Genomic DNA, 19,822 nt, shown 5'->3' with positions numbered 1-19,822 from the left:
TGCTGGGATTAAAGGCGTGCACCACCAACACCCGGCCAGACTGCTGTTAATAAGTAGCACACCTGCCTCCTAATATTAGGATTTGAACCTGAGAAGCTCTTGCTCCAACTTCTACATCCTGGAAATACAGACTTGCAGCACCTCATCTAGCTCCTCCCACAAAAAAAAAAAACCCAAAACAAACCAAAAAACAAATTTATTTATTTAGTATGCAGTGTTCTGCCTGTATGTCAGAAGAGGGAACCAGATCTCAATATAGACGGTTGTAAGTCACCATGTGGTTGCAGGGAATTGAACTCAGGACCTCTGGAAGACCATCCAGTGCTCTTAAACTCTGAGCCATCTCTCCAGCGCCCTCCCATTTTTTTTTTTTTTTTTTTTTGAGAGAGGGTTTCTCTGTGTAGCTTTGTAGATCAGACTGGCCTCAAACTCAAAAAGATCTGACTGTTTCTGCCTCCCTAGTGCTGGGATTAAAGGCATGCGCCACCACGCCTGGCTTCCCATTTTCTTTTAAAGTATAACAAACTTCTACATCTTGCCCAATTATAAAGACCTTGTCCAAACACATGTTTTACACTCTAACAGCTTCTAATTTCCATCACACTGAAAATATTTTATACCCTGCATAACAATCAAGAAACAAAAAAGGAAAAATTGAGACAGGTACAAACACAAATGGCATAAGGTTACTGCAGTGAATTCAGTAGACTGCACTCTGAGGCCTAGTATGTAATTTGTTGCTCCTCCACTTCCATCCTTATCTATACTGCAAAATTCTCAGATAACCTTATTTTCTCCATTCAGTGGTGTATTTCCCATAGGTATCACCTCCTCAAATGTAACTCTTATTTATTAGTGAGACCTTCTTACTATGCACTTCTCCAGCTGGCTAGGAACTCACTATGGAGATCAGGCTGGCCTCAAACTCAGATTAGCTGGCCTATGCCTTCTGAATGCTGGGATAAAAAGCATTCAATCTAGACTGTCATATTCTGTTCTACACTGATTAATATACATACCTCTATTACTCCTTCTGTAACTCTTTTAGTACTTGGCTTTTCACCTCCAACCCTGACATTTCTGATTTCAGCTCTTTGCTTTGTTTCAATGACCTCAGACACGATCAACTTCATTATCAATGTAAATTTTGCCTCCCTTCCAGAGTCTCAGTATTTACCTCCATGCTGAACATGTTCTCTGAGAGCTAGCTAGTCTGTTAGTGTTTGTGTCAAGCAAACAGCTCCTTCTTTAGTACTTCACAAGTAATCAACCACTTAATTCACAACTCCTATCTCAAAACATTCTGGCTCTTGTTTAAAAATAAAAATCTTATTAAATTTTTAAAAAATGTTATGCATATGGATGTTTTTGCCTATATGTATGCCCAAGTAGCATGGAAAATGGCATCAGATAGCCTGGAATTAGAATTATAGATGATCATGAGCCACCATGTAGATGCTAGGAACCAAGCTTAGTTCCTTTTGCAAGAGCTTTTAACTATGGAACCAATTTTGAAACCTCACCCGTCCCCCACATTTGTGTAGCCCCGACTGTCCTGTTGCCATCTTTTTGTTTGTTTGTTCAGGGGATTGATCTAAGAGCCTTGTACATGTTAGGCAAATGCTCTACCATTGAGAGCTACAGCCAAAGCCCCAACTTTTGTATGCATATTATATGCATGTCAATCATTTACCATTTCCTAAATGTGCTAACTAGAGCCACCAGGAAAAAGGGAACCTCAACTGAGGAACTGCCTCTATCAAAATGGCCTATGGGCATGTCAGTGGGACATTTTCTTGATTGTTAAATGGTGTAGTAAGGCCCAGTCCACAGTGGTTGGTACTATCCATAGCTAGGTAGGTCCCAGCTGTGTAAGAAAAATAGCTGATGGCCAGGCATGGTAGCACACACCTTTAAGCTTTGCACTTAGGAAGCAGAGGCAGGTGGATTTCTATGAGTTCCAGGTTAGCCTGGTATACATACAGAGTTTCAGGATAGCCAAGGCGAAATAGTGAGACTCTGTCTCCAAAATAAACAAAAAACGTTGCTGAGCAAGCCAGTGAACAAAATTGTTCTGTGATTTCTGCTTCGCTCTGTGATTTTTGTTTCATGAAGTTCCTGCCTTGGCTTCTTCAATGATGGGCTATATGGGTAAAAAGAAACTCTTTCTTCCTCATGCTATATTGTGCACACTGTTACAACAGAAGCTTCCTGAAATATTCCTAGTTCACACTTGAATTTGAGACTATCTTGTACCATTCTTCAGATTATAAGTATCAAATTAACCTTTATTTGTATTGTTCTATTAGACAATAAGCATATCTATCTCACTAGTATGTAAGTTTGATTTTGTCTTTAATAAACAGTAAAATTATACCAACGAATTGTTTTAAAATAAATTTGTGATACCTGTAGGTGTTTGATTTTCATTAAGTACTTCTTAAAACTGTATGCAAGGGGTTGCATTAAAGTTTTGTGTGACAAGTGGTTGTAAAGTCCTGATCTTGACTATAACACATTAAAAATTAAAACGGATCTGACAACAGAATTCAAATTTATTTAGAAAGTTTTAGTAACTTTCTTCCCAATGAAGATCCAGATATACATTATTTTTTTTTCAAAATATATCTGCTTGTGGCTCCCTTCTGTTTTTAAACCTGGTTCTTCTGATTGAATCTCTCCAATTTAGAACATATTTTCTTACCTTTCTAATGGTTGCAACACATATTGTAGAAAGATTTAATGGGTCTATAGCCTCCAATTTCATTCCTTCTTTGAACCATTCTCCACTCTGGTCTACTTCTTTTACCTATAGAAAGCATATACACTATTATACACGTTCTTTAGAATTACTGATTTAGTGTGCATGCACACGTGTCCAGGTGCCACTGTGCATGTGTAGGTCACAAAACTTTGGGAGTCGCTTCTTCCTTACACCTTATTGAGGTAGGGTCTCTCTCTTGTGTCTGCCTCACTGTGTACTACAGACTGTAAGCTTCCAGGCAATTCTCTTATACATACCTCCCATTTTGCTGTAGGAGTGCTTGGATTACACATGAACACCAGGTTTTTTTTTTTTTTAACACATGTTCAGAGCATCAGGATGTGCAATAGTACCTGAACCTGCTATCTCTTCCTGGTCCATAAATGTCCTCCCTCTGCCCAGACAGGGTCTGTCTCTGTAGCACAGACAGGTCTGAAACTTGTAATCCTCCTTCTTCAGCCTCCTAAATGTTCTCATTTTAATAACGAAAATATTTCTGGCTGGGTGGTAGAGGCGCATGACTTTATTCCCAGCACTCGGGAGGCAGAGGCAGGTAGGTGGATCTTTGTGTTCAAGGCCAGCCTGGTCTACAGAGTTCCAGGGTCACACAGAGAAACCCTGTCTTGAAACACCAAAACAAACAAACAAACAAAAAACAACTTAAAACATTTACCAGATGTCTTTTCCTATCTATCTGTTATAATTCCCTTTGTTTAGAAAAACAGAAAGAACTTATACAGGTACACATAATTTAGGAATGAGTATACTCCTTGTAACACCTAAGAATCATAGACTTTAATTTTTTTAAGAGAGCATTATGTGATACCCATAATTTTAGGAAAAACCCCACAACCTTTTTTCAACCTAATTTACAAATGAGGGCTCTTATAGAAACTTCTTACCTTAGCAAATAAATGTGGTGGTGTATCAAAATGTCCATCCTGTTTCTTTGTAATATCTACAAGGAAAAGTTACATACTAATGTCAGCATTTGTGAGAAGACAAAACAAACAAACAAACAAACAAAATCCCCCAAAACCCACCATGCTTCCTTGAAGGGTTCAAATTCACAAGGTATGCAATACTCTAAAACATGGCAAAAACAAAAAAGCATGTCTTCTACGTTTATGATGGTGAATAATATTAATAACCTTTCACGAGTTGAGAGCACATGTACATATGCTATTACATTTCAGTTAATTACAATGCTGGTAATCCATAATATGGGAGTTGCAACATTAGAAGGTTGTTTTCCTTTTGGTGTGGTACTGGAGACTGAACAGAGCACCTCACACTTCACACTTGCCAAATACTCTTAATACCAAACTGTCTTCCTAGGTGTTTTCACTTTTGGTTTTGAGGCAGGGGCACATGAAGCTGGTGAGGCTGACTTTGAACTCGTGATGAGCATGCCTGACCCTGCAGCATAGCCTGCACCACTAGGCCTTCCTAGAAGAATGTTTTTGTGAGTGTAGTATCATGTCTAGTTAAACTTAATGTTGCCATTAGATGACAAGTGGAAAGGGGATCCCTTCACATCTTTCAAATGGCCTGGATAAGAAAAGAATAAATAATGAGACAATTGTAGTTGTGAGGAAAAAGAAATTTCAAAAAAAATTTTTTGGTGCTAGAAATCGAACTCCTGACCCCACGCATAAAAAGTACATTATTTTAAGATCCTTTTTTTTTGTTTTTAAAGATTTACTTATTATGAATACAACATCCTGCCTCCATGTATATCTGCACGCCAGAAGAGGCACTAGATCTCATTACTGATGGTTGTGAGCCACCATGTGGTTGCTGGGAATTGAACTCAGGACCCCTGAAAGAGCAATCAGTGTACTTAACCTCTGAGCCATCTCTCCAGCCCCAGAATTTTTTATTTTTTTTATTTTTTGAGACTGGGTTTCTCTGTGTAACAGCTCTGACTGCCCTGGAACTCACTCTGTAGACAGGGCTGGCCTTGAACTCACAGAGATCTGCCTGCTTCTGCCTCCATCCCCCTCGGTGATGGGATTAAAGGCATGTGCCACCAACGCCCAGCAAAAGTACATTATTTTAAATGGGTAAGATGAGGAACACAAGGATTAATACTGTAGAACAGTCAAACTAGAATGCATCTTTGATCTATGCTTTGTAGAGAGAAACAATCAAGTAGTTTATTTACCCTCACTGATACTTTTGAAAGTTTTTGTGACAGATGCTTACCAGATCTTTTGAATCGATGGCCTATGCTTCGAGACCATCCGATATGGTGGATTAAGGGGCTGTGCATGTGGCACCAGAAGTCATCCGTTCTATCTTCACTCTCTTCATACACTAACCTTAATCTTCCTCCAATTACACTTTCCACCACTGCTACTCTTGTTCGACATAAATGTCTCTTGTCAACTACTTCTACTCTCATGCAAGGTTTGAAAGGATACTGCATACTCTCTGAAACCTTCAAACAAAAGCAGAAAAAAAATCCCATTTGAGACTCGTGACAAAGGTCTACAAGTAGTTTTGTGATTGCACTCTCAATACTGAATATACTTATATGTTACTTTTGTCTTTTTTTTTTTTTGAGACAGGGTCTCACTATGCAGCCCTGGCTGTTTTGGAACCTGCTATGTACACAAGGCTGATCTCGAACTCACGAAGACCCACTAAGCCCCTACCTCCTAAATGCAGGGATTAAATTGTGCACCGCCATGTCTGGCTCTTGTTTTGTTTTGGGGAATAGGGTTTCACTTTTTAGTCTAGAGGTTAACTTTAAACTTTTGACCATCTTTCTGCCTCAGTCTCTTGAATACTTAGATCATAGGTACGAGTCACCCATTCTAAACATATACTTTGATATTTAACAGTTCAGAATTATAATTCCTTAAGCCACCCCCCCCTTGCTTTTTTTCAAGACAGGGTTTCTCTGTGTAGCCTTGGCTGTCTTGGAACTTACTCTGTAGATCAGGCTGGCCTCAAACTTAGAGTTTTGCCTGCTTCTGCCTCCCGAGTGCTGGGATTAAAGGTGTGTGCCTAAGTAATTCTTTTAAATCGGCACTTAAGGGCTGGAGAGATGGCTCAGCCGTTAAAGGCTAGGCTCACAACCAAAATTAAATCGGCACTTAAATTCTTTAAGGATCCTATTTACCTTTTGTGAGAAATCAGGAGGAAGAGTTTTGGCACCGGTAAGTCTTTTTACTAGAAAAGCTTTCCAGTTTGTATATTTGTGTTGAACAGCTAAAACAAAAGAAATAACTATAGTTATTGTTTAGCAAACAGAACTGTTTCACAAAATAATTAACACAAAACAAAAACAAGGCTAACAAGTTTCTCTGGAAGTCATGCGTATGAATTACAGTATTGAAAAGCAGCAATAGCCAGGCATTGGTGGCACACGCCTTTAGTCCCAGCACTTGGGAGGCAGAGGCAGGCCGATCTCTGAGTTCGAGGCCAGCTTGGTCTACAAAGTGAGTTCCAGGACAGCCTCCAAAACAATACAGAGAAACCCTGTTTCAAAAAACCAAAAAATAAAAAAAAATAAAAAAAAAAAATAAAAAATAAAAATAAATATGTCTTGCTAACATAAAAATCATGTGACTTAAAAATAATTTCTGTATCACTTAAGGATATTATGTGTAAGACAGCACTAAGGTACATACATTTAAAATGCAGTTGGGCTGAGAGTTGGCCCAGTGGTTTAGAGCACTCTCACAGAGTACTGAGGTTTGATTCCCAGCACCCAGAAGGTGGCTCACAACTGTCTAGAACTACAGCTCTGGGGGCTCCAATGCCCTCTGTGAGGCCATGCATACATACATACATACAGGCGAAATACTCACACCTATAAAATAAATGAATGTGGCTTAAATAAAATAAAATGATCATGTGAGGCTACTCACTTCTGGGAGGAACGAGAGGTTTTCCACTGGCTGCACACCAACCAACTGGATGAATATCAGACCCACATATATTGCACCAGAAGTCTAGAGAAGAATCATTTTCAAATCCTTCATATCTCAAAAGGGCATTGTAACCTAAAACCAATGAATCAATCATTACATAGTAAGATAACAAAACTAAAATAATTCAGTCCCTAGGGTAATAGCTGTCAAACTCTACTTTCCCTCTGTAGCAGAACCACCTGCTGCTTCTATAAGCAGAGGGTAGTCTCTTCCAGGGTGGTTTCTCCTGTGTCAGGGATTGGGATTTAGACATGGGGTGGTATGAATAATCTACACTTTTAAGTCCCTGGGCAATATTAAACCTGTTGGACTATGGTTCAACTTTGAGAGTCCCTTGTTAATACAAAGTCAATTTCTCAGAGCATGGCTTCCCCTGCGCCCCCCCCCCCCCCCGCCCTATTTCAATTTATTTAAATTTCTCAAATTCCCGGAAGGGGGAAAGACCTCAGTGAAAACAAATGGTGGGATAGTTTCATGAGAATGTGCAGTTTTCTTTTTAGGGTGGCATGTAGGTGAAGCTGGCATAAAATTGACTACATAGCTGTAGACGACCTATTGCTCCTCCATCTCCCAAGTGCTGGAATGTTAAATGTGACCAACATGTCTGAACCAGTTCTTAAAGTTTTGTTTGTGTGTGTGTGTGTGTATTGTATACATATGTGTGTGCAGGTGAGAGGACAATCTCAGGTGTTGGTCCTCTCCCTCTACTTTGAATAAGGGTCTTTTTGTTGTCTGCCACAGTGTATGCCAGGTTAGCTGGTCCATGAGTTTTGGGGGGGATTTTCTTGCTTTTACCTCAACCTGCTGTAGGAGTATTAGACTCTGTTTCTCCGAGACTACCAAAATAGTACAGTGACTTAGAAGATATATGAGACAAACAGAAAAAATAGAAATATAAACCAGAATCAGTAATTAATTAGGAGTAATTCTTAGATTGTAAATGTGCTGATCTTACGAATTATTTACATGTAAGTGACTCAAACATCTGGGACATAAATGCTGTCAAGAATTCTAGTACAAAAAACAACAGAAGCATTTAAAGGTGCTTACATAGACCAATGTCTCAAGGAAAAGACATGGGATTGAAGTGGATAGGAGAAAACAGAGCCTGAGACTCTTGCCAGAGTAATCAAAGGCACAGGTCAGATAAAAAACTTTGAATGAAAGAGAGAGACCAACTTCATTTAAATGTTAACACATCATTTATACTGGGGGAAAAAAATCTGTCCAGCAATTTATAGAGTGAAGGTGGAAACTGTGACTACTTTAAAGTATAAAGAGGCTACTGATGATGCCCACAAAGAAAAGTGTCATCAGAATTATTTTTAGGGCATAGGGATGTAGCTAGCTTACTGGGAGAGGCCTTGCCTAGCAGCACATAAATTCTTGAATTTATCTCCTCACCCCTGTAGGGCACTTTTTTTTTTCCCTGAGATAAGGTTACATAGACCTCGCTGATCTGGAACATGCTACAGAGACCAGGATGGTCTGGAACTCAGGGATCTACCTGCCTCTGTCTCCTGTGTAATGGGATTAAAGGTATGGGGCCATCACACCTGGCACCAAGGTCACTTTTAGGTAATACAGGCAGTGTACAGTAAAGTAATATTCAGAGTGTTATAGGGAGACAAGTTGGAGTTTAATAAAGCCCACCCAGCAGGCCTGGCCTACTGCTTGTTTTTTTTTTTTTTTTTTCTTCTCTGAGGCAGGGTTTCTCTGTAGCTTTGAAGGCTGTCCTGGAACTCACTTTGTAGACCAGGCTGGCCTCGAACTCACAGAGATCCGCCTGCCTCTGCCTCCCGAGTGCTGGGATTAAAGGCGTGCACCACCAACGCCCGGCTCTGTTTTTTTTTTTTTTTTTTTTTTTTTTACCTTTCAATGGCCAGAGAGGACTGAAGAGAGAGTATTTCTTTCAGGTAAAGAAGTGACAGCTTCATGAGACTCAAATTTCATAAATAAAATTCTACAGCTATATTCATCTATTTATAAGTTACTATAGTTGTTCACTTGTTAAAATGGTGGAAATGGGTAGTATAATAGAGCAAACCCTACAAATTCAAGAATAATTATTGTCTGGCCATATATATATATATATTTGCCAAATCCTACTATACATGTATTATTTATTTGGTAATACCCATAACATTTATACTTTTATACTTTTTGTTTGAAACAAAAGTTTGTGTTATTGGCATTTTCTAGTAAATCATCATGTATGCTTTTCACCTGCTAATTTTATAATTCCAGCAATCCAGAAGACTTTGGTAGGTAGACTGCAGTCTGTATTGGGAACTTCTATTCTTACATTTTCTGAGATATCACCCCAGCAGGTCCCCATAGGTGCCTGTCATACAAAAATTATGAAATTATTATCTTAGTAACTAACAAGCAACAAAAAACATTCAAAATTAAGTATCACCAACAATGGACTATTTAAAAAAATGTCATTTTCACCCATTTATATTTTCTTAAAGTATAGTTTCTATTTGTTGTTGTAAAGAATCCTATTTTGAGAAAGCCAGAGTCAGGCTTAAATTCAAGATAGAAGACAGAATCTGAACCTATTAGATCCACGATGACCTCAAATGACTTCAAGATTCAATACCAAATGTGACATTTAAGTAACAATTATCCTAAAACCTGAATTACAAACTTGGCCAACATCATAAAATCAAGGTGACTTGAGGAATTTAATGTTTTTAATGTGTACTGAATGAAAATACTTTAACCCCTAATTTTTAAAGATCTTGTCCAAGAGTAGGAAAAAAAATAAATTCAATTAGCAGGCTTTAATATGATCCAGAGAAATAAAACAGGTATTTGTATTTCAAATATAACATACATACAGACTATTAAGAGGTACAGGAAAAAGCAGTGGGAAAGTCATTAAAGGGGGACGTGAAGAGAGGCCTGCAATAATTGCTAAATGATTTATTATTTCAAAATTTCTCATGCAACAATTACTATGAAAAGAAAACTTCCCATGTTAAGAGTTGCTAACCATTGGCCTCCATACTACTGGTTGAGATGCAACTGAGAAAACTTTACCTAAGAGTGTAACAGTCACATTTCCCAAAAGGTAATGTTCCCATTTCTCTAATTCCTAAATTGCAAGGCAATACACAGTTACTTGGACTTTATGCAACAGTAAATTAGTCAAGTACATGAGTTTATAATTATTCCCTAGTGCTGATTAATTCTAGTCTCTGTGGCCCTGGATAATCAGGTTTCCATGAAATGTATAACACTGGACACAAAAGGATAAGGTGAGGTTCCAGAAGGCCTGATAATATGAATAATCAGGTGAAAACAAAAAGCCTCAAATTAAAAGATAAGCAAGCACAGACAAAACTAATAAATATGAACATTAGAAAAATGTATTTCATAGAAGGAATGCCCCTTATACTTTGATGGTAACCCAGAACAGAGTCAGCCTAAAGCAGTATTTAATTCCTGCCCTCTAGCAGTTTATAAATTTCTGAACGGAACAGAGTGTCAAATAATAGTGAACTAAGATCTAGAAACCAAAACCAGAACCAATTAATAGCTAACTCTTTGAGTAGCAAGCAATGAGTATACCTTATTAACTTAGAGACACACCCAATCTCAATTATTTGTGGTTATGGGGAAGAAACACATACATACACATCTTCCCAAACAAACAAAGCCACCTCCTCCCCTTGACAAAGGGTTTTGCTATATAGCTCAGGCTGGCCTGGAATTTGCCATGTATACCACACTGGCTTCAAATTTGCAATGCTCCTGCCACAGCCCCCTCCCCCACAAGTGCTAGGGTTGTAGGTGTATGTGCCACCATGCCTGATTTTCCTTTTTAAACAGGAAGATTGAACCCTTCAGGTTCTGCTACCTCTCCGTACATCATTCTAGACTGTAGGGCCATCCCTATTGCCAGCAGATATGATCAGAAAAGGAGAGGCTAGGAAGACAGGTAACACAAACTAAGCTAACATATATCAATACAAAGATCATACATTCATTTCTTGGGAAGCTAAGCAATCAGAGAAGATAGGTGCAGGGAATTGCATGCATAAAGCTGCATTAAACTCAAGTAGAGTAGCTACTCTTTTCTTGACTGCCAAATCTGTGAATTTGGTTTTTATTGAGAACTGTGGTTATGCTGACAAGCTACAGGTTAGGTGGGCACAATGCTAAATGAAATTTGCATACAGGACTCTTTTCTGGGCTAGACTTCACAATCTGTTGCGCTGATTTCTTTTTAAAGCTTCATTATCATCTTTGGTGACAATATTTTTTAATGCTATTTATTAAAGAAAAGAAGTGTCAATATTTACTAAAAGAAAAAAAAAAGGTAATGTTCACTTGAGTGGGAGATCTTTGGTTTGGTCCCTATAGTCTGGATTGGTATAGGAGAAAGTAGCAGAAAGTGACATTTGTTCTTGCCTGTAAGGTTGTGGTTCTGCTAGGCCCTCTTAAACCAATCCATATGGTTCACACTATGAAAAAAAAAGAAGAAACAAACATCAACAAGATAGAGCACTACAGTTATAACTGAGAATGTGCTCGATGTGTTGAAATGATAGTGATTTCATAGATAAATCTGCCCTTTTTAAAAAAAAAGAATATTCTTTAAGTGTGGAAGACCAAATGACCCAGGGCTTGACAGCCATCTTCATCCAAGTCATCTGTCTTCTCTTGCTGGCAGGAGGGATACCTCTGAAGTCTGGATTGGTATAGCATGAACTAGCAGAACCATCATTTACAGGTAACAACAAATTTACCTTCCAGACTCAGGATGCGAGGTCTACCTCAGGCTCCTCCCAAACAAGGAAGATCTGCTCCACCACTTCCTGCTCCAGGGCCACTCGTGAGAGCTATCTGGGAGCGACTCTCCTTCCCTGCAAAGTAAGCTGTCATCAGGTCCTGTAGAGATGGCCAAATCCAAATGCTGAAGGGTCCCCAACACAATGTATGAATAACCTCCACCTACCTATCTGAAAGAAAATAACCTGGCGGGAAGTCTTATTTCCTTCACTCTGAGAACATACCCAGACAGTTCAATAGCCCAGATGACTGTATTTAGACTGTAAGAGGGCACACATGATGCTCACAAATAAAGATTTCCTTTTATAGCACTGCAAACCTTCAACTTTTGATAACCACAACCAGCTAAAGAGAGTGTAAATGGGCATAGGTTAGACCTGAATTTGTAGGTTGGAAACCAAGTAAAATCTACCATTATGATTACTAAAGTACATGAGTTTTAGAGAAAGATGAACAAGAAAAGAAGCCAGGCACAGTGCTGCACATGTGTAATTGCAGCAGTTGGGAGGATGAGGCAGGAGCTTTGTAAGTCTGAAGCTAGTTTGGGATACACAGCAAGGCCCTATATCTCAATATACAACCTGACCCAAACAAAACAAAACAAAAACTCCAACCTATTCTGTCCAGAAAGTATACTCACCTGATCTGACACTAGAATCTATTGAGGGTGTGTGGGGGTGATGGTAGCATAGAGATGGAGAATGTAAGGAAAATGGAATGTTTGAGAACACCTGAGAAAAATGCTACACATGTTAAAAAAAAAAACGGAAGTAGAAACTACTAATTTGAAGGTTGTTTTCTTTTTCTTTTTTGGAGACAAGGTCTTACTCTGTAGCCCAGACTGGCCTGGAACTTACAATGTACACCAAAGTAGCTTTATAGTCGATGTAATCCTCCTGCCTCAGCTTCCCAAACAAGGAAGACTTCTATGTGTGAGGTTACAGGCATGTACCACCACACTTGGGTTTAAAACTGCCTAATTAAAATAAAACAAAACATAGTTTAATCATTAGGAGATACTAAAAGAAAACCAAAAACCACTTAGGGATAGAGTCTGAAATGAAGACATTCATTGAGATTTATTTGGCATCCTTCTAAATTAGGTATTCCTGAAAACCTATGGCAGGTGATTTTTTCACTATGGGGCTTGTTGCCTTTGTAGAGACAGAATGCATTTTGTGTTAGTGTTAGTATGGGTGGAACCTAAGCACCAGAAACCAACTCAAGTTTTCTTAGAGATTTATTTACTTTATGTAGATGTGTGCTTTATCTACATGTATACCTTTATGCCAGAAGAGGGCATCAGATCCCACTAGAGATGACTGTGAGCACTGTGTGATTGCTGGGAATCCATCTCAGGAGCTCTGTAAGAACAGCCAGTGCTCTTAACTACTGAACCACTTCTCCAGTCCCAAGTTTTATTTTCATTAGAAATAAATTTTATAACCTAAGATGACACATGGAGGTATGATCTTTAATTATAAAGGAGATGAAGTTATATTAAGCATTTCCCAGAGTTCTCTTTCTATGGGTCAAGGACAGAGGGGGAAATACACTAAAAGGTAATTTTAGTTGAGTAATATTCCTAATAAACCTGTATTGTATTGTGAATTTTACTACAAAGCTAAACAATTGTTATATATAGCTCATATGCAAACAAGACGGCTTCTGTTTTTATTTTTTATTTGTTTTTTTGGTTTTACGAGACAGGGTTTCTCTGTATTGTTTTGGAGGCTGTCGGTCCAGCCCGGCCTCGAACTCACAGAGATCCGTCTGCCTCTGCCTCCCGAGTGCTGGGATTAAAGGCGTGCGCCACCAACGCCCGGCTATTTTTATTTTTTTTAAATTTTATTTTCTGTGCATTGGTGTTTTGTCTGCATTCATGTCTGTGTGAGGGTATTGGATCCTTTGGGAACTGTAGTTACAGACTGTTGTGAGCTACCATGTGGGTGCTGGGAATTGAACTCAGGTCCTCAGGAAGAACAGCCAGTGCTCTCTTAACTGCTGAGCCATATCTCCATTAAAACAAAATAAGCATGTATGATACAAGTTGCAAATAAATAAAAAAAATTCTTCAAAAAGGCTGCACTCAGATCACAGACAAAAACAACGAAGACTGTATTATGTAAGTGATACCAGGTATATTCATGGAGGCAGAATGAAAAGGTCAAACAAACTCAACTTTAAAGTCATAGTATAAGCTAGGTGTGGTAGATCATGTCTCTAATCACAACATGTAAGAAGCTGAGGCAGGAGAACTGCCATGATTTTCATAGTAATCTGATCTACAGAGATCCTGCTTTGAAAATCAACCAATCAACAAATAACACCCCCATTCCCTACCATAAAACCCAGCACTGCTCCCTGCATCACAAGTCATAGTACAACTGCCCATGACGGCACACACTTAGAATCCCTGTTAGGAGGCCGAGACAGGAAGATTAAGTTCCAGGCCAGCCTGGGATAAGTAGTGAGAGACCGTATCAATTCTCTGACACCCTCGCCTGCTTAGATAAACATCTGTGAATCTGAGGAATCTATACAGCATCTCTAAATGGAATGTGGTCCTATATTATTATTATGTGTTTTGTTTGTTTTTTGTTTTGTGTGGATACCACTAACTAAGAACCAAGAAAGGGCTGGAGAAATGGCTAGGGGCATATTGCTTTTGTAGAGGACTTTAGTTTGTTTCTAGACACTCAAGTCAGGTGGTTCACACCCACTTGTGATTCTAGCTTCAAGGGATCTGTTATCTTTGGTCTCCTTGGGCTTCTGTATCTATGTGTGCAAACCAATGGGCAGAATACATATAATTAAAATAACAAAAGTAATTGAAAAAGAACTAAAAACTTTAAATTATGAAAATTAAGTTTAAAATTACAACTCAGCTTCTCAAAAAAGCAGTAAAGCTTTATCTAAGAAATAGTCTAGGTGAGCTAAAGGATTCTGAAGATATTGCCAGCTTTTTCTGGTAGTCTCACACTGTAGCCTGGTTAGCCTGGAACTCACAGTGCTCTTGCCTTAGATTCCTGACTCCTGGGATAACAAGTATGTGCCACTGTATCTGGTTAATTCAGGATTAAGTAAAAATTTTATTATCCAATTCAGCGATTTCCAACTCAGGACTGCATAGGAAAGTTGGACAATAGTTGGAGACCAATTTGTCAAACCAGTCAGGGTAGTTTGTGATTGAAGTCTGAGTCAGATTTTATTAGGAAAGAAATAATATGGGAAAGGACAAAAAGGACTCAATTTTGATTGTAGACTTATCTTTCTTTCTTTTTGGTGGTATTGAGGTCACACCAAATTGCCCAGGCTGGCCTTCAACTTGTAATCCTTTTGTAGTTGAGATTACAGGGATACAGCACCAGGGTTGGCTCCAATGAATTTATTTATCTATTTATCTATTTATCTATTTATCTATTTATCTATCTATCTATCTATCTATCTATCTATCTATCTATCTATCTATCTGACAAAGTCATGCTATGTCACCTCATTGGCCTGGTACTAAGTACACACACGATGGCCGCCCACTTAGTTTATCCTTCCCGAGTGCTGGGACTACAGGTGTATACCATCACTAATTGACTCCATACCTCTATTTCCCTAAATTTATTTATTAAAGAGAGTTACTGGTAGTTCTGAACCACTCAACTTGGGTCTTGGGAACAGAACTTGAGTCCTGCAAGAGCAGTGTATGAGCTTAAGTGCTGAGCCATCTCTCTAGTCTTACAATATATGTTGTAGAACTTCATTTCTAGAAATTAAAACAATTTCATACTTAAAAGTGTCTGAATGTTTTAAGTGCCTTGAATAGGGTATTTGGATCCTTACTTGAGTAGAGGCTGGTTAAACTGGAAAATCCAGGCAGTTAGGATTCTGACAACATGCTCATAACAACTCCTGTTTCAAGCAGAACAGCTTTGCTTCTAAGTCACACATAACAGATGAGCTTTTATAAATTAGATTTGAAAAAGAATCTCTATCAGCAAGAAGGTTCCTATTTGATACCCAAGTGTGGAAGAGGGCAGATGTGAGTCTCTAAGAAGAAAACCCTGTTAGAGAACATGTGAAATCTTAAATGGATGATGGTATAAGACAGGATCTTCTTTTTTTTTTTTTGGTTTTTTGAGACAGGGTTTCTCTGTATTGTTTTGGAGGCTGTCCTGGAATTCGATCTGTAGACCAGGCTGGCCTCAAACTCACAGAGATCCACCTGCCTCTGCCTCCTGAGTGCTGGAATTAAAGGCGTGTACCACCAATGCCCACCAAGACAGGGTCTTCTGTTCCCAGTAATTACTGATCACAGACTTCCCACAGCCCAAACCAGTAACTTTTCTTAGAGGCAAGATAGAAAATAATCTCTGGGAAAGACTGTAGAGCCAACTCTGAGGAATAAAATCAAGTGTAGTGTGAATTCTACATCTTAAATCAAATGGCTTCACCTGAAAATGTTGATTAAAGTAACAAAGTAAATTCACTGTACCAAGTCAAAGCTTTTCCTCTCTGGTAAGGAGGAGGAAGCAGTAAAGAAAGGAACGTCAATCAGGAATGTGGGCTCCACATAACCAACAGATCTTTATTCTGAGTGAGAAAGTGAAGGTGCCACATTATCCTTACTAATAAGTTAGCTATTCTTTTTTTTTTTCTTTCTTTTTTTTAGTTTTACAAGACAGGGTTTTACCATGGCTTTGGAGGCTGTTCCGGAACTCACTATGGAGACCAGGCTGGCCTCGAACTCGTGGAGATCCGCCTGCCTCTGCCTCCCGGAAGCTGGGATTAAAGGCGTGCGCCACCACTGCCCCGCATAAGTTAGCTATTCTATTCTATGTCATAGAATATCCTTTACTGTCTTGAACTCACTATGTAGCTGAGGTTAGCCTTGAACTCTTGGATCCTCCTGCTTCCACCTCCCAAGTGCTAGGATTATATGTATATGCTATCATACAGATCCTGAACTGAATTTTAAATTATAAAATATATATTCTCCTTGTTAAAAAAAGCAAAATATTACAAATCTAAAGGTCCTTTAATTACTATCTCCAACCCCAATCAAACAGCTCCACTTCACATAACCACAACTCTCAGTTATTACCAATTTTCCAGTCCTTTCTGGAATTGTACTTATTTCCAAGGTAGAATTATTTGCCCCATGACCATTTCAATTCTTAAAATAGCAAAGCTGTAAGCAAAACCAACCAACTTAATTATTTTAAGAGATGTACTCGAAGAACATGATTCAGTATAATTGTTCAAAGATATGGAGAGGAACTGAAATATACTTTCAGGACCTTGAAATGCTACTTTTAAAAAATATTATGGTACTTATATAAAAAGGCTTGACCTAGTTTACGACATAAAACATTAAAAATAAGATCTGAGGAAAGATGAAAGATAAAAAGAGACAACAGACAAATGTGCCAGGAATCTGGGATGAAGACTTACTATGGAATTCTGAGCATCTCAGCACCACAGAGCAACACTGTGAGGGCTGAGTTTGTGCTTTGTGCTCTGCAGTGCTAAGTACAGGACCTTTTCTGAGCTGCTGGTTAGGTGTCCTCAGAGTGAGTGACAACTCAGCTCTGTAGTTTTCTTTGTAGCTGTTGTATATAATGCAACCATATATGTTACACAGTTCACTAATATTACCAACAGTACAGCATAAATCACCCGCTTAACTCTAAGCACCTAAAGGTTACATTTTAGGTTATCTTAGCATGTCACAGACAAAGGGCTTAACATTTGTATGTTAAAGGAAGAAAATCAACAATTAATGCATGGGGCTTTAATATACATTTATACTAGTGAATTAATATGCTTCCGTCTGCTAAAAACCCTTCATCGGCAGAATGAGTGAAAACTCATTTGGATTTCATAGTAAGAAAGTATGTGTATTTTTGTTCACATGCTGTTACTTAATAAAGCCCTTAGCAAAATGTTAAGTGTGAAGAAAACTGCATCAATTCTTAACTTTTCTGTTTATATATACACAGAAGTAGACAGTCTTTAAAAATAAATTAATCATGCCAGGTTAATGGGTTCCTTTTTTTCCAAGACAGGGTTTCTCTGTGTAGCTTTGGCATTCGCTCTGTAGACCAGGTTGGCCTTGAACTCACAGAGATCCTCCTGCCTCTACCTCCCAAGTGCTAGGATTAAAGGCGTGCGCCACCAACACACAGCCTCATCTCAGGTTAAGAAATATTAGGGCAAATTACCAAAGATAGATCAAAGTGAAACAATATGACATCTGACACATTGTTTTTACATCAGATGCTCTGAAAACAGCATTTTTCAAACTGTTTTTAACGACACAGATTATACTCCAGCTCACAAGAAAACATTCCTGCTGCTTCTTTAGTGTGTGATTTTACATTTGGAGGCAAAAACAGAACTGGAGGAGATAATTCTTTTAGAAATTACCTGTTCAAACTGCAAACTTTCTGGGATGTGCTAGGCTGATCACATGACACTGCTAGTAGTCACCAGCAACAGAACTCCTTCCACACACTTCATGTTTCACATGGTTTAACATGGAAACCGGATGAGAGTAACTTTTATTGTTAAAAAGTCACTCATATTGTAATTAAAAACTTTAAAAAAATTTTATGGTCACTGGTGTTTTTGTCTGCATGTTATGTCAGAAGTCGTGGAGCTAGAGTTACCCCAGGGCAAAAGAAGAGCCAGTGCTCTTAACTTCTGAGCCATTTAACCAGCCTATGACTAAAAAAACCTTTTAGTGTTGGAGGCAAATCATAGGGTCTTGAGTGTTTTAGGTAATCATCGTGCCACTGACCTACAATACTTCAAAAGCCCTCAAAAATGGCATTTTTTTTTTTGGTTGGGATAACAAAGATTTTACTTGTAAAACAAGTTATTCTTAACTATTAAGTATAATAACTATTACTGGAGAAACATTTTTATTTCATGGTACAAACAAAAACTTTCTAAAGATAAGATGATGAGGTGTTAGTGTATCTTCAGATTTAAAGGTCACATTTCATGGTAAGGGAGAAATCCCATACTCACATGCTTAAAGCAGGCAACTGGAGCTGCTATGAAGCTATTGCTGTTGATGTAGTTACCCCAGCTGAAGCCTTCCACAGAGACTGCTGAAATAAAGCAAGCTTAGATATAATTTTTCAACATTTTATTTTAAAAAATTGTTCATTTATTTAATGTGTGTTGGGGAGCATGTGTACCAAAGCATGTGTGTGAAGCTCACAGGATAACTTCTGGGAGTCGGTTCTCTCCTTACAGCATGTGGGGTCCAGGGACTAAATTCAGGTTTCTAGACTTTTACTTGCTTAGCCACATCTTGCTAGCCCCAAAGTTATTATTATTATTTTGTTGTTTTTCAAGACAGGGCTTCTCTGTGTAGCCCTGGCTGTCCTGGAACTCCCTTTGTAGATCAGACTGGTCTCAAACTCAAGAGTTCACCTGTCTCCGACTCCCAAATGCTGGGATTAAAGGCATGTACCATCACAAAGTTTTTGAGTTGGGCTGTGGTGGTGGCACGCCTTTAATCCCAGCATCTGGGAGACTAAGGGGACAGAGGCAGGCAGATTTCGGAGTTTGAGGCCACTCTCATCAAAAGCTTTTGTTTTCCCATAAAGAAGAAAGAACTTGACTAGTAATATGAGCTTTTACTGGTTAAGCCCCTTTCTAAATACTTGCTACCAAAAGTATATTAAATTTCAGAGTTTCATGGATTTTTCAGGCATTTGCATGGCCTTTATTTGTGCAAATAGCACATATTAAAAAACATTTTGGATTTCAGATTTTCTTTTATGGTAGTACAAGGAACTGAATGGAGAGCCTTATACACTAGGTGAATATTCTACTACTGAACAAATGCCTTCCCCAGGTCAGATTTCTTATTTTCTTATTGGGAATTTCCCACTTGTATTTACAACACATTACCACCACCACTAGAACACATCTGTGTGTCAACTACCTCCTTCCATAATAGGTAACAACTGAATACCTGATACCAGGAAGCACATAGTCTTAATGTGCTAACAGAAAAAACATATAGCTCAAACATAACCCAAGGTTAAAATGCTATTACTTGAAACCAGTCATATGAATATTTCTTTCATTACACTCACCAGAATTACCTGCTTTTGTCTTTGCTTGATTTTGCAAGGTAGCTTGATATTGAGCATAGGCAGCTAATTTAGCAACTAAAGGTTGTTTCTGAAGAACTTTTGCTTTTTTTGTTGGAGGCTTACCCTGAAACAAGAAAAGTTAAGTAAATAGAGTTCTTCAACCCTCCACAAGTGAAATTTAACATGATTGCATACTAATT

General features: G+C 38.5%; 1 protein-coding gene across 18 annotated transcripts in view; it reads right to left on the bottom strand.

Moving 5' to 3' along the window:
• Mbtd1 (mbt domain containing 1) overlaps positions 1-19,822 on the bottom strand; it is a 64,846-nt gene that overhangs the window by 17,319 nt on the left and 27,705 nt on the right. For 12 of the 18 annotated variants that reach the window (XM_040749486.1, XM_040749481.1, XM_040749482.1 and 9 more), the window contains 8 exons: positions 19,623-19,746; positions 18,541-18,623; positions 8,935-9,052; positions 6,646-6,780; positions 5,895-5,983; positions 4,973-5,207; positions 3,667-3,722; positions 2,705-2,809 (listed from right to left, as the gene is read on the bottom strand). In XM_040749486.1, coding sequence (XP_040605420.1) covers positions 2,705-2,809; positions 3,667-3,722; positions 4,973-5,207; positions 5,895-5,983; positions 6,646-6,780; positions 8,935-9,052; positions 18,541-18,623; positions 19,623-19,746 — 945 coding nt within the window. The remainder of the gene's footprint in view (positions 1-2,704; positions 2,810-3,666; positions 3,723-4,972; positions 5,208-5,894; positions 5,984-6,645; positions 6,781-8,934; positions 9,053-18,540; positions 18,624-19,622; positions 19,747-19,822) is intronic. The other 6 variants (XM_040749489.1, XM_040749492.1, XM_040749496.1 and 3 more) reach the window with 3 other exon arrangements.

This window comes from Mesocricetus auratus, unplaced genomic scaffold (genome assembly GCF_017639785.1).
Source record: "Mesocricetus auratus isolate SY011 unplaced genomic scaffold, BCM_Maur_2.0 Super-Scaffold_100007, whole genome shotgun sequence".
NCBI classification, from domain to species: Eukaryota; Metazoa; Chordata; class Mammalia; order Rodentia; family Cricetidae; genus Mesocricetus; species Mesocricetus auratus.
Note: the sequence above shows the minus strand (reverse complement) of the source record. Positions and strands in the feature narration are given on the sequence as shown.